This window comes from Mesoplodon bidens, assembly GCF_964165515.1.
Source record: "Mesoplodon bidens genome assembly, chromosome: 15".
Classification (NCBI taxonomy): domain Eukaryota; kingdom Metazoa; phylum Chordata; class Mammalia; order Artiodactyla; family Ziphiidae; genus Mesoplodon; species Mesoplodon bidens.
This window is the reverse complement of record NC_138171.1, coordinates 29,460,790-29,474,712: the sequence shown is the minus strand read 5'-3', so window position 1 is coordinate 29,474,712 and position 13,923 is coordinate 29,460,790. Positions and strand designations below refer to the sequence as shown.

The 13,923-nt window shown below is 54.6% G+C and overlaps 1 protein-coding gene across 1 annotated transcript in view; it reads right to left on the bottom strand.

The window, feature by feature from the left end:
- Positions 1-250: 250 nt before the first annotated feature.
- The window catches only part of EBF4 (EBF family member 4), a gene marked incomplete at its 5' end in the record, with an annotated part of 55,371 nt that continues 41,698 nt past the window's right edge, over positions 251-13,923 (bottom strand). Inside the window, 11 exons of the mRNA XM_081255359.1 lie at positions 251-1,017; positions 1,256-1,331; positions 2,581-2,778; positions 5,910-6,098; positions 6,193-6,370; positions 6,468-6,533; positions 6,659-6,747; positions 8,308-8,434; positions 8,527-8,660; positions 8,760-8,877; positions 9,661-9,742. Of these exons, the coding sequence (XP_081111485.1) occupies positions 1,261-1,331; positions 2,581-2,778; positions 5,910-6,098; positions 6,193-6,370; positions 6,468-6,533; positions 6,659-6,747; positions 8,308-8,434; positions 8,527-8,660; positions 8,760-8,877; positions 9,661-9,742 (1,252 nt within the window). The 3' untranslated portion in view covers positions 251-1,017; positions 1,256-1,260. The remainder of the gene's footprint in view (positions 1,018-1,255; positions 1,332-2,580; positions 2,779-5,909; positions 6,099-6,192; positions 6,371-6,467; positions 6,534-6,658; positions 6,748-8,307; positions 8,435-8,526; positions 8,661-8,759; positions 8,878-9,660; positions 9,743-13,923) is intronic.

Sequence of the window (13,923 nt, the reverse complement as noted above, 5' to 3'; positions counted from 1 at the left end):
AGCCAGAGCTCTCAGGGCTGAGCCCGTGTCCTGGGTCTTCCCACCCCTCCCCAAACCCCCCAACTCAGTACCCAAGAGCAGATATGGGGCAGGGAATACTTGCTCAGTTGAACTCTGATGCTGTTGAAAAAGTCCAAGGTATAAGAAGGCTGCCCAGGGGCATGGTTTAGAGTTGCAGAGCTGCTGAGAAAAGCAGACCCACACCAAGGAAGCAGACAAGAGAGGCTGGGTGGCCACCTGCACCTGTGTTTATTGTTTTCTCCAACCTCAGCAGAGAGAGTATGAGACCAGGGGCAGCTGGACCCGTTCCATGGTTCTATGGGGCCAGCCAGAGTCATCTGTGTGTGGGGCCAGAGTCCACGAGACATCCATTGAGGGCAAGATCCACAACCAGGGGGCCTGGCACCTCCTCTTCTGCACCCTACGTGCCCAAAGCCCCCACTGGGATTCATGATGTGGCAAGCGTGAGTGCTCAGGACTCAAAGGGAGTGGGGCAGCCACAGAATCAAGTGGCTGTCAGAAGCTCCATGGGAGCCTAGGCAGGCCTCCTGAGGCTGCTGGGCACCACCCCTTGTCCTGGAGAGTAGCTGGGATGCTGGGATGGTTGAGATGGGTCAGACGCAAAAAAACTTTCCCGGGCCACTCTCCCTGAGCTCCTTATACTCCCCATCCCATGCTCCTGTCACCAGATGCCCTTGGTCTGTGCAAGGTCCATCTCTTCCAGAGGAACCGACCCAGCAAGTGAGGTCAGGCATCCAGCACCTCCACGGGATGCTCTCCTAACAAGAGCATCAGCAGAGTGCTGGGGCTTCCAACCAGCCTCAAGGGAGGTGAGAGAAGCCTGTGGGACTGAGGGGCCCTTGAGCACGGGGAGGAAGGCCTCTCCCTGTTCAGGCCTGTGGGTTGAAGTCTGCCTGCAGCCCTGGCCCTGTATCTGTCTGTGCTGCCATCCAGGGCGTGGGTGTGAATCCTGGAGGGACCACTAGTCCGGGCTCAGTGGGGACAACACCTGTAGACCTGGTGGGGAGAGGAAAAGACGAAGGTCCTGTAGGAAGGCTGGCTGCAAGGCGACAGGAAGCCACTTCTTGCCTCTTGTTCAGCCTGGGCCACTGGGCTGGGCTATGTGGCCCTGACAGCTGTCTAGGTGGGCCCTGGAGACGGAGACATGGACCCCAACTCCCCATCCCTGTTAAAGTCTTTTGGAGAGAGCCCATCCAAGGTCAGGAAGGGAGGCAAGACTCAGCCAGAGACCTACCATAATTAGGAGTACGCCAGGCCCTGAAGCCCCCGAGCTGGAGAGTGGAACTTGTCAGAATCTTCAAAAGGCTGGTCTGCAGTAACCAAGCAGGGGAGCCATAAGCCATGTGTAGCCTGTGCCCCTCTCGACTGGGGGCAGCATGCAGGACATATGGCACTTTTTGAGGGCAGAGCTATCAAGAGCCTTGAAGGTAGTCAGCCACCCCCCAGTCCTAGCCTAGGCCCAGCACTGCAGACAGTTAGGTGAGGTGTGCCCCCCAGACCTCTTAGGAGGTACAGCCCCAAGCCCTTGCCCCCCTAGTTTCTTCAATCGAGAGACATGACTCTGGGCTCCTCTTCCCAGCCTGTCTCCTTCAGAGGGCCTGTCTCAAGGTGAGGAAGCAGACGGCCATGTATTAGGACAGCAAAGGGAAGAGGTCAGCCTCCAGGAGTACAGATACCTAATGCGGCGGTAGCAGCATGTCTTCCTCCCACACCCCCACGAAATTCATCACTTCCATCACCCTTGCCTCTTTCTAACCCCCTTCCCATGGTTTGCTGCAGGAGAAACTGGTGGCCTTCTGTCCTTCCTATTCCCTGCATTTTAAGCTCCAGACGCACTTAGGTTAAGAAAAATTATCCAAAACTTGGAAACAAGGCTAAACTGTTCCTCTTTGAATTATCCTAGAGCATCATCTAACAAGCCCACCCCAAGAGTCATCTTATTCTAAGGGATGCAACTCTTTTTGACTTGCTATATACACTACTGGTTAGAACCCAGGCTTTGTTAAGTTGGATGTTGACTTGGAGGAGATTGATAAATGGCAAATAACAATCATTTTACTAATGGGCTACGGGAGGGGTGACCTGGTCTCAATTCCCTATCTGTAAAATGGGGAAGGTGAAGCTGGGCTAAACCTTATCTAAGTTCAGTCCCCCTCCATCCAGCAAGTGACCTGGTCTCTCACAGTGGTGTATGCTATCCTCCAGTGGACATAGGGAGGTACAGGTCAAAGGCACGCAGCCCATGGTGGGGTTCTTCCAGCTCTGCATGTTGGGTCTTTACTCTGGGCTCAACTGGATGAGGCCTTGAAGTGGTTTCCAGACCTTCTCCAACTGGTATTGTTGTCTCCTTGATGGCCCAGAGTAAGACCGTCCCAAGCTATGAGGCCCAGGGAAGTGGGGTCCAGATGGACCTCCTTGAACCCCTGCAGAGCTCCCTCCTCTGCAACCCCCAGGGAGGACTTGTCACCTGGCTTGAAGCTCTTGTGAGATGTGGATGGAGTGGGCCGCGCAGGCCCAGCTGCTCTACCATGTTCCAGCGAGGCAGCACGGAGCACTCACCTGGAAGCCCCTCTCCGTGGGCTCTGGGGCAGGCCTGGGCTGGGGAGCTGGGTGGGCGCAGCACGGGGGCGAAAGCACTCCTCTGTTTGACAGCGGAGATCATGTTGACAGGCGAGAAGGAGAAGACGCTGGTGGTGGGGGCAGCCGCCGGGAGGGACATAGAGGAGGCAGCGGCCAGCGGGGGGCTAGAGGGCATGACTCCAGGGCGGGGAGGGGCAGGCGCAGCAGGGAAGGTGGTGGGAGACACAACAGGGAAACAGCACCAGAGTGAGCAGCTTGGTTGCTGCCCTGGCATGAGCAGTATGCCCTGTGTGGGCTGCTGACCTGGGTGCCAGGCTCAGCCCACACTGGGGGCTGTGAGGGTCCTGGGGAGACCAGTACAGGGTAGAGTCTGGAGGCAGGCTGGGAGCCTCTGGGGTTGCGGGCTAGCACTTGCCCTTTTGGGGGTTCTGGAGACCCTTTCTTAGCGTTGGAGATGATAGGGCCAGAGGAGGTTAAAAACAAACAAACAAAAAAACAAAACCCCAAAAATGAAAGCAAAACCAGAATATCCAACAAAACCAGATACTGAGAGGTGCCTGCAAAGATGAGGGATGAGCAAGAAATGGAACAGGTTAGGATTCCTGCTGAAAACCACTGGGATTCTGAGACACTAAGAAACATTGATGGGCCCTGGGGCATCAAGGTTAGAGTCAAAGGTCAGGGTTCATAGCAGAGCTGGGGCAAGTGGTCAGGGACAAAGTTTGGGGGGTACACATAGGCTCTTGTTATAAGGTCCCTGTATCCAGGATCACAGCTCACATAAGAACCCTTACTCCCCCCATAAATATGTTCCCCTTACCAATTACACTCCCCCCGACCCCTGACACTTTGTTCTCTTCCAGCTTAATGCAGGTCCTCATCATCTTCAGCCCTGGTCCTGGAGGCCTCCTGTATCTCCCTCTTCCAGCAGGTCAATTTTAAAGAAAGGTACAGAGATCCAAACCCTCCGATCTTCCTGTTCTCTAACCCCATAGCCCCCATGGCTGTGGCTTGCTCTCCTGGGAATAGCCAGGGAGCCTCCTGCACACAGCCTTTGCCTGCCCCTCCTTCTTGCAGCCTCCTCTCCCGGGGGCTCCTGCCCAGGCCATCTCTGGATTCCCCTTTCTACAACCTCATCTGAACACAATTCCCTGCCTCTCTCTTCTAAACACCAATAAGACTGTGATTTGAGTGTTGTCCAGGCAGCAGGCAATGGGATGAGGGTGGGGTTTTCCTGAAAGAAACCGGCAGCCTGAGAAAGCTGCTTTTGGTATCAGAACATCCCCCACCCCCCCTCTTTGGAACAGTGATGTCTTCAACAGCTGCCCCTGTTCCAAATGTACTCAGCCCCATGGATCACCATCTCCTTTTAAGACAATGCTGACTGCTAGCTGATGAGGCCCATGGAGCTCCGTGGAGGGCTTGAAATAAATGCCAGAAAATGTACTGTATCTCTAAAGGCCCAGAGCTCACAGCCGCATTTTGTAGCTTGGGTAGTACTGGGAGTTGTGGTTCAGTCCAGGGCTGCTGGCAGCTGAAGCAGAAGACAGAGGGGAGGTCCGAGCAGAAAGCCTCTGGCAGGGACAGTTCCGGAGGTCATTACAGGTACGTCCTGGCAAACTCAATGAGAATGATGCCCACTGGAGCTTCACCACAAAGCGTCGTGCACAAGGGGGAGTGGATGGGGACTGGACAGGACAATCCCACCAGATGGGACTGACCCTCAGGCCAGCCCAGGGTGTCCCCAGTTGATGCTGGAGTGAGGCTTAAGCAGCTGTAGAATTCTTGATCTCCTGGCTGAATGGGAAGACCCCAGGTGGCTTTTGCCCACTGGGGCAGTGTGTTCCTCCACTGCTGACTGCACTGTGTGTGCGGCGGAGAAGGGGGGCTGGTGTTCCAAACTCCACCAGCTTCGACCTGGGGGGCACCCTGAGAGAGGTGGTAAGAATACTGGCCAAAACTGAAGGGAAGTAGGAGCAATGGAGCCTGGCCTGAGCAAAGGGGAGACAGGAGTCTTGGTGGGGACACCGGAGGGTCATGGTCTGTGTGGACACCAGCAACATGGGGCTTCTGGTCCCAGACACTGAGCCCAGGCCAAAGGTAGAGAGCCAGACTCAAACCCACAGCCAAAAAGAGCAGTACTCAGGATGCAGGCCATGGGAAGGAAGGCTAGGCAGGTGCCAGATATGTTGGTCTTCAGCAATAGCAAACATATGACAGGGGACAGGGGACAGGCGAAGGAATGGCAGGAAAAGCCTTCTTGGCCAGCCTTCCCCATTCCTCTGGCACAACAGCGTCTCCCAGGACTCAAGGTGCAATCTCTCTTACAATTGATGGGGGAGGCTCCTTGTAGGTGAGCAGGGGTGGAGCTATCCCCCAAGCTGGGTGCTTTAAAAACATGTCTGCTGAATAGCTAAGCTATAAGAACTTGCAGACAGGCTGTTCTGGAACTTGCTGTTGGAAGGAGGGACTTGAGGGCAGTGCATTGTAAAAGCATAAATGCCCTGTCGCCCATCCACCCAGCTCTGAGCTGCCCACCCCAAGAAGCCAGACAGAAGACGGTTAATGCCCACAGCCAGTGCTGGGATGCATATTCACACACTCTTTCTGAACTGCATCTGGGCTCTTTATGCACAGTGGCACATTCAGGTCTGAGAACAACCCTAGGCAACAGGTGGTACTGATCCGGTTTTACAGAGAGGAAACTGAAGTAACTTGCTGAATGTCAGACAGCTCCTGATTTGGACAACCAAACTGTGAATCCAGGTGTCTGACTACACAGAATTCTTGCTCTGCCCAACCAGATTGCTGGGAGCCACGTCTTCCCTCCTCAGGCCCCTGCCTCTCCTGGGGGCGTGGGGCCAGGTGGAAACCTACTTTTCTTGGGCCCTGAGTTCCCTCAGGCTTCCGGCAGGGGGCAACAGCCCTCCTCCTGAAGTCCTGGCATAAGATGGAAAGGTTGGCGGTCCACTCGGTTTAAGCAGGATGTCCCCGTGTTAAAACTCGTTTCAGTAGGAGGGGAAGGCTAGAAGCGATGTGCACAACTGCTGTCAGCAAACAGAACTAAAAGTGCAAGAAGTGCCCCGGCGCCGGGGTTGAGGGCTGGGTCTCCAAAGGCAGAGAGAGAGAGGTCGAACACAGACAGGGCTGCCCTTGCCTCTGAGGGCAAGGCCAGGGTCGGTGCTCATGCGACAGGTGACAGGAGCTCCCCTCAACCCTCATAGGCTAGGATGGAGCTGGGCTGAGCCCCATTCTGCTCCCCGGGGCCTGGTCCCTCCCCCCCTCCCCGGGAGGCAGGGGACACTCACTGGCGAAGGGCGATGTGGCCGTGGAGCCATTGAGGAAGCTGGGGGACGCGGGCACACCGAGGCCGGCCACGCCCGGCGCCCCGTAGCCGCCGAGGCCAGCTCCGAGACCGCCGCCGTAGCCACTCTGCTGCGAGCCCGGGCTGGGCGCGAACCCGCGGGGGGACGCACTGCCGCAGCTGCGCCCGTAGCCTGCGGGAGAGCGGCCGTCAGGGGCGCGCGCCGGCAGAGAAAGGGCAGTCCGAGCTGCGCCGGCGGCTGGGAGGGCGAGGGAGGCGGGACGCACCCGGCTCCGGCCCTGGCGAGGCGTCCCCGACGGCAATGGCCAGCGGGCTGCTGAAGGCATTGATGCCCACGACGGCGGGGTGCGGGTGGCTGGGGGCCAGGGGTCCGAGCGGCGCGGGCGCGCGGGGGGCGCTGTACAGAGCCTCGGCCACGTCTGCTGCGCGCTTCAGGAGGAGCTCCTGCGAAGACAAGAGCGGGCACGGCCGGGGCAGCCGCGGGCACCGGGAAGCGGGCAGCCCCGGGCCCGGCGTGGGGAGACGGGCGGAGGAGCCATACCTGGTTGCCGCCGGGCACTCCGTACAGGGCCTCCGCCAAGTCGGCCGCCCGCTTCAGCAGCACTTCCTGGAGGCAAAAAGGAAAACAGCCGGACGGAGGGGGCGGCCCCGTGGGCGGCAGAGGGGCCGGGAGCCGCCTCTTCTCCCCTCGGCCACCGCACCCCCTTCTCCCCGCCCCGCCCCTCTGAGTACCTTGGGCAGCCTCTCGGGGTCTCCGGGGTGTCTGGGAATGACTTTCTGTAGCCTCTGGAATCCGTAGTCAATGGTGGGCTCATTCAGGGCTGGGGAGAGGGGCGGTGTTTGGAGGACGCCCCTCCCGGCACGGCGCCACAGCAGGGCCAAGCCTGCCAGCAACCAGTCCGGGAGCCTTGCTGCAGACCTCCTCCAAGGCTAGCCCAAGCCTCTCGGAAAACTCCGGGCACTCGGGTCAGCGAGGCTCGGGAAGTTTCCTCCGTTCCTTTCTTATTCATTCAACAAATGTTTACTGATCCAGGCCCTGTGCCAGCTGCTTGGCATTAACACACATGCACTATACGATCCCATTTGTGATTAGAAAAAAGGCAACTGTATATATATTAGCTTCAGTATTCCTAGGGGCAGGACTGGAAAGTTTTGTCTGCATTTGGTGTTATCAGGAGTGAATTATTTATTATAAAAAAAGAAAAATAAACCCAACAGTCTTCATGTATCACAGCTCTGGTGGACTCTCAGCGGTGCCTGACCGTTAGGGGTATTGCCTGTGTCCCAGGAGTGGGCTGCCCCACACCCAGGGCTCTGGGGAGGACGCTGCAGCCTCCTGACCTGGCTCCCGAAGCCCTCCTCCTCCTCCTCACCTCCTCCTGTAGCCTGGCCCCGACCTATCTTATCAGCCTCAAAGCCCTACCTACCTTCTCCACCTCCAACTCTAGATTTAGTGAATTTCCTCTAGTTTCCCCTAAAACGTAAGGCGCTCCTTCACCGGTCTTCGTACTTGCTATTCCTTCTCCGGGGATGCCATTTCCTCCTCATCTCTATCTCCTTATTCACCCCTCTGGTTCCAGCTTAGCAGTTTAGTCCACACTCGTGCCTGGAGGTTTTCTCTGACAACCACTAGCTCCTCCATTGTGTAACACTACCCACCCCATGCTCTGTTCCCTGTGTTCCCCCCTCTTTCTTATACTGGAGCTCCCCGACAGTAAGTAGGGTCACTACTGAGTGTCCAGTGCCCCTTGAAGGGCTTGGTGAATGTCTGTTAGGTGGGGTGGGGGAATGGGGAAAAGTGCCAGACGGTGGAGGTGGAGAGGATACGGGCCAGTGGTCAGATAGACCTGGGAAGGGGGATGAAGCCACATCTTCAGGAGTAGCTTACACTCCTGTCTTGTGTTAACTTCTCGCCCTGGCTTCATGCAAGGTGTGTGTGTGTGTGTGTGTGTGTGTGTGTGTGTGTGTGTGTTCGTGTGCATGCAACGTGAAGCCTGTGGTGGCTTGGGGGAACCAAGAGAACCGGAAAGATTTGGGGAGCAGCAAGCTATGTGGGGGCATCTTTTAAATAAATCTCCCTGTGGAGATGTTTTAGACACTGGGGAGCGCAGAAGGTGAAGGGGGTGGGGGGAATTGCTCTGGAGAATGCCCGAGGCAGAGAGAGTGTCCGGGCAGGGCGTCTGAGGACGTGGAGGCCAGGGAAGGAAACAGAAGCACAGGGAAAGAAGGTCCGGAGAGGAGGTGTCCTGGGATGTGGGGTGAGTGCCAGCAGGGGCTTAGGGGGCCTGGCTATTCACTGACTCCTACACCAGGGCTGGTGTGTGCGGCGTGGGGCTCCATCCCACATCCCTGGGCCTCCCTTCACCCCCCTGACTCCTTACCTGTGTAGACAAAGCGGCCGGGGGCTCCCTTGCAAAATTGCTTGGACTTGTAGGACAGGGTCACCTCCACCACCCCAGGGATGTGCCGTGGGGGTGTCTGCACCCGTATGGCGTGGGGCGTGATGAGCTGCGAGGGGAGAGGGGAGGCCTGCGGGTTCTGACCCGGCGAGGGCAGGGTCCAGCCCCAGGCTGGGAGGGAGACCGGCGGGAGCGGCCCACCTCACTCCACACGAGCACGTTCCCAAACACGACCTGCAACCCGTCGAAGAAGTTGTCGCCGATGACAATGACGGTGGCGCCGCCCGTGGTCCAGCCCTCCCCGGGACTGATGGCCTTGATGCAGGGGGTGGCAGCTGGGAGGCAGGAGAGGAGCCAGGTCAGGGGCCCACGCCAAGGTGGGGACTGGGGCTGGCTGGGCCCGCGGCAGCCGGGGCTGGCCTGGGGGTCCTGACCTTCGGAGGGGTCCAGGCGGCGCGCCCTGCGGCCATGCTTGGAGTTGTTGTGCACAAACATGTTGTCGGACACGGCCAGCACGTGCCCATCCACGCTCACCGTTGTGGATACCACCACCTGTGGGGAGAGCCAAGGCCAGCCTGGCTGGGGCTTCCAGTAAGGGACTGCTGGGGGGCACTGGCAACGTGAGGCCGGTGGCTGGATACTGTAGTTCAGGGTCACCGGCATGGGGAAGAGCTTCAGCCCCTCTGGAGCTGAGCTGGTGGAAGGGGGACCAACCGGGTTAGGTGACACCCTCAGATGCACGATCTCTGGCTGCCCAGGGGAACTGACCTCCAGGAGCTAGAAAAATCAAAAGCCCTGAAAAAAAATCTCTGACTCCTTGGGCAGAGTGGCTACCGTTTTTGCACCCACATGTACCACAGGCTGTATCCCTAGCGCTCCAAGGCAGGAATGGGTCTTAGGCAAGTGGGAGTGAGCATTTTGACGGAGGGGGAACATCGGCCTGAGAGCCCATCAGCAGGAGCCCCCACTCTTGGGAGGAAATTGGGGCTACCTCCTTCTCCCCCCTACCCTTCACTGGGTGGGGTGTGCAGGTTGGGGATGTGCTAAGGGCAGCTGCTCTCTGCTTCATGCTATGCAAATTAGCTGGGTTGTTAATCATGTAAAAATGTCACAATTAGCATCTCCTTAAGTGGGACTCTAATGAAGCCTCCCTTGGCAGCCAGCTTAAGCTGAGACAGAGCTGCCCCACCCCCAGCAAGCACCAGGCTCCAAAGCACTGGTCTGTGCAGGGGTCTGCCCCTGGGGCCTTTCTCAGGGTGGCAGGGCCACAGCCTCCCCGGCCGCCCCATCAGGAAAGGGCAGGTTTGCAGGGGAGAACTCTCTCCTCAGACCCACCTGGAAGCGGCGCATGTCTCGGGGATTCCCCGCATTCTTTAGGCAGTTCTGGTTGCATTTGAGGAAGAACTTGAGGAAGAACCTGAAACAGTGTGGTCGGTGGGCTCAAGGGTCTGGGGGTTCTAGAAACAGATGAAGATCCAACTGCTTCCTGCCACGCCCTCTCCCAGCAGGGTAACTTCCCCTCTGCCTGCTCACATGAGGCACATACCCCATATTACCATCCTAAGCTGAATACACACAGGGTACATGTGACACATTCAGTAGACCTGTCCCAACGACAACTTCCCTATACAGAAAATCCCCCACCTCCACAGTGTACAGATCACACAGTGCTTAATTATCTCACAAAGTATATACTCATCACATCTATACACAGTATATTCATCCTAGAGAATACATCCATTATATATACTATATATACCTAGTACTCATGAATTATTATATACACCATATTATATACACCATAAGTAAGTGGGTACTCCCACTTACCTGTAAACTTAACCCACACCATGTATGTTTGTCACAGTATATGCCCATCACACACACAGTGCATCCATATCACATAGTGTATCCTTCCCCTAGAGTATACCTATCAACCACAAGATGTTTACTTACAACAGTATACCCATTATACCCACACTGTATATGCCTTATATACTACTACTCACAAGATACAGCCATCATAATGTAGACCCACCACACTCAGGGTATACCTTCACAGAGGCATACACGATATGTACTCCACATCAGGTTGGACTCATCACACACATGTGGTATGCTAATCACACAGAGTCTATACCATCACGCACAGTGTGTGCCCATCCTACACAGTATATGCACAGAAAGAATACGTGTATGTGCTTTAGTGCACCATTTTTATGTTGTATATGATTACCCAGAGTATAGTCATTGCAAATATTGTACCGTCATTACAGTAAAATATAATGTACTGTATGTAGAGGTCCCCCCTACAACAAATCCCTCTCACACACAATAGACTCCCTGCCCCGGCACATCCCCCGCAAACAGATCTCCCTCATACACATTCTATATCCCTTCTGCACATAGCAAAAACCTAACCACACAGAGCGTGTAGCCATCATATACACATGGTGTACCTGTCAGACACACCGTACAGATACACGGTGAATACCTTCTTTTTCACATACAGTAATTAGAAAAAAGCACAGTAAATGCAGCGATGTGACTGCTTTTTAGACAAACACATGAGAACTTGATCCTCCAGTCCTTCCAGGCAGTTGATGCGGATGGTGAGGCCTTGGCCCTGCCACCTCCCCGTGAGGTAACCATGGATAATACTCTGGATTTGTCCTCTTCATAAACTCAGGATACTATCAGTAATCTGCCTTCACCCCAGGACTCTGTGAGTATCCAGGAAGATGCCCTTTACAAACTGTAGTGTGCTGGGCTAAAGTCTGTGGGGGTCCTGGCACATGGCACAGCCTCCTGGGCCGCTCTATGAGCTCCTCCAGCAGCTGCCTGTTTATCAGCCCCCTGGTCTTGAACTCCAGATATGTACATCCATTTAACTCATCAGAGTTGCCTCCAAACTCTACGAACATGAAATCAGATTTATTACAAGCTCTGAAAGCTTAGTCCCCAAAGAGGAGGTCCCCAAGTTCTGGGAGGGGTGGGCACCACTCTTGGACAGAGGTGTCCCAAGGGGGCCGTCCCTCATTGGGAGCTGGCAGCAGTCACTTTCCTGGAGATGCATCTCCCCTTGCACCCTGCCTGTGACCCCATCAGCCCCTGTCATATTCCCCCACACCATGGGCACCCTTCTGGGAACGCTTTTTAGTTCCCTTTCCATAGAGACATTACATCAGCACGCATTTTCATCCATAGTGGACACCACCCAAAGAATACTTTCATGTAGTGTAGACCTTCTATACGCCTCTGCAGAGCATTTGGAGGTGCAGACACCTCATGTGACCCCAAAAAGTGCACACTCATGTAGACACCACACACGTGCCCTCTGTACCCAACCCCACTCCCAAACCTGCAAAACCCTGGGATGTGGCTGGAGATGAGGGCTTTCCAGGCACTGCCTCACTGTGTGGCCTGGGGTAAGTCCTTTCACATCTCTGGGATCCTTCCTTATTCATGAACCAGGAGAGTAGCAATTGATGCTTGCTGAGGTCCCTTCCGATCCTGTCTTCATCTCAGCCTCCCAAAGCCTCAGGCTGCTGTTTTCTGTAGGATCCTGGCTCCCCCTGGGGGGGCCCCCTTGTCATCCCCTCCTGCAGCCCTTGCCTGGCAGGTCTCCCACCCTCTCCCTTCCCAGTACAGGTTGCATCTGTCCTTTGGGTCCACACCAATTCTCACTTCCTGTCTGCCCAACCTCTTCTGGCCCTTCTAGGCTTTGGAGACCACCCCTCCCTGAGAACCTCAGGGCCCTGCCGGTACCTCCATCTATGCAGGCCCGTCCTGGGACATTTCAGTTTCTGAGCCTCGTTGGCATTATCTGCAGAGTGGTGTTGAGTAAAAAGCAGCCACACAAGGCCTGGGCCTTCTGTGGGGGATACTGAGGGTCAGTCCTCTTTTTCTTTCTCCCTGAGCCTCTAGCTCAGAGCTGCACACAGTCAATGCCATCAGTGGTGGGAGAAGGGTGGCTGAAATCTCACCCACCACCAGATGGTAGTCGGCGAGGCTGTGTCCAGCCGGCACCCACCCAATCAGAGGCCAAGCTGATGCTAACACTGCAGACGGCCTGCGGCCCTACCACCAGTCTCAGGGTTGTTAAGCAAAATCATCTACTACAACTTGAAAATAAGGCAAAAAGATGACAGTGAGTCCTTTCAAAGTCATTCTGGAACAGTGGTTTTCAAAGTGTGGTGTCCAGACCAGCAGCATCAGCATCACCTGGGAACTTGCTGGAAATGCAGAATCTCAGGCCCCACCGCAGACCACTGAATCAGAAACTCCTGGGATGGGACTCAGCCATCTGTGTTTTCATAAGCCCTCCAGGTAATTCTGATGCACCCTGAGGTTTGAGAACCACTGCTTTACAGCTGCACTATCCAATATGGCAGCCACCAGCCCCGAGTGGCACTGAGCACTTGAGATTTGGTTAGTCTGAATTGCTGTAAGTGTAAAATACATACTGAATTTCAAACACTTAGGAAAAAAGGAATGTAAAAATATCTCATTAGTAATTTTTTGGTGTTGATTACATGCTGAAATAATATTTTGGATATCTTGGGTTAAATAAAATATATGATCACAATTAATTTTACCAGTTTCATTTTGTTTTTTAAAATGTGGCTACTAGAAAAATTTAAATGACAAATGTATAATGGCTTACATCATATTTATATTGGACAGTGCTGTTCCAGAGTATTACGTTGACAAAGCCACCTAAGAGTTAGCTGATTCTCTAGGAGAAAAAACGTTGACTAATATTTGCTATTAATTGGGGCCAGACTCTGTAAAGTTAGGTGCTAATTTGCAGAAAACTGATAAGGTGCAAATGATTTTTGCTGGGAGAAATAAATAACTTCTATTTGGTAGAGAAATGAGCCCTAAAGCTTACAATTTTATTGTCCCATGGACATTAACTAGCTTTGTGTCTAACTTGGCAATCTTATTCAAGTATTTTTCACATATCCTGTTTTCTCTCCCTCCCTCCCTCCTTCTCTCTCTTCTCAACTCTTTCCTCAACTGTCTATATCAGTTTCTCTTAGCCTTCTTTGAACCAGCTTTGTCATCCTGCTGGTTCCTTCATTAATAAGTTACAGAAAACCTCAACACACGCTCAGTAATAATTTGTATGAGAATTATACTTTTTGAATATATAATCATACATTTTGAATATTATGCTTTAAAAAGGGTGACTAGCACCCAAAGGGTCCTGTCTTCCAAGGTTAGTCTTGAAATTCTGCAGCACATGGCCTGGAGTTGGGGGATTTCCGTTCTGGTCTAGGAGAACCGGAAGTAGTGCCCAGACCTCTCACTCCTCCCAACAGTGCCTGGCTACCCTCAGCCTTGGAAAGGGGGCTCTGGGCCCTTCTTTCCCCACCACTGGGAGACAGACACACCATCCACGCCCCCGGAAGCTGGAAGGCCAGGGTGGGGGAATAACATGAGGACAGTCCAGGAAACTTCTCCACAGGCTGGCACCACCTAGGCGACACCCTTAGAGGGGTGGAGGAGAACCCAGAGCAGTCCGGGAAGGATGAGAATGGTGTCGGGAAGAGGAAGGAGGGACAGCAGATCTTTCAAGCCATGTCTGTGCAGAGG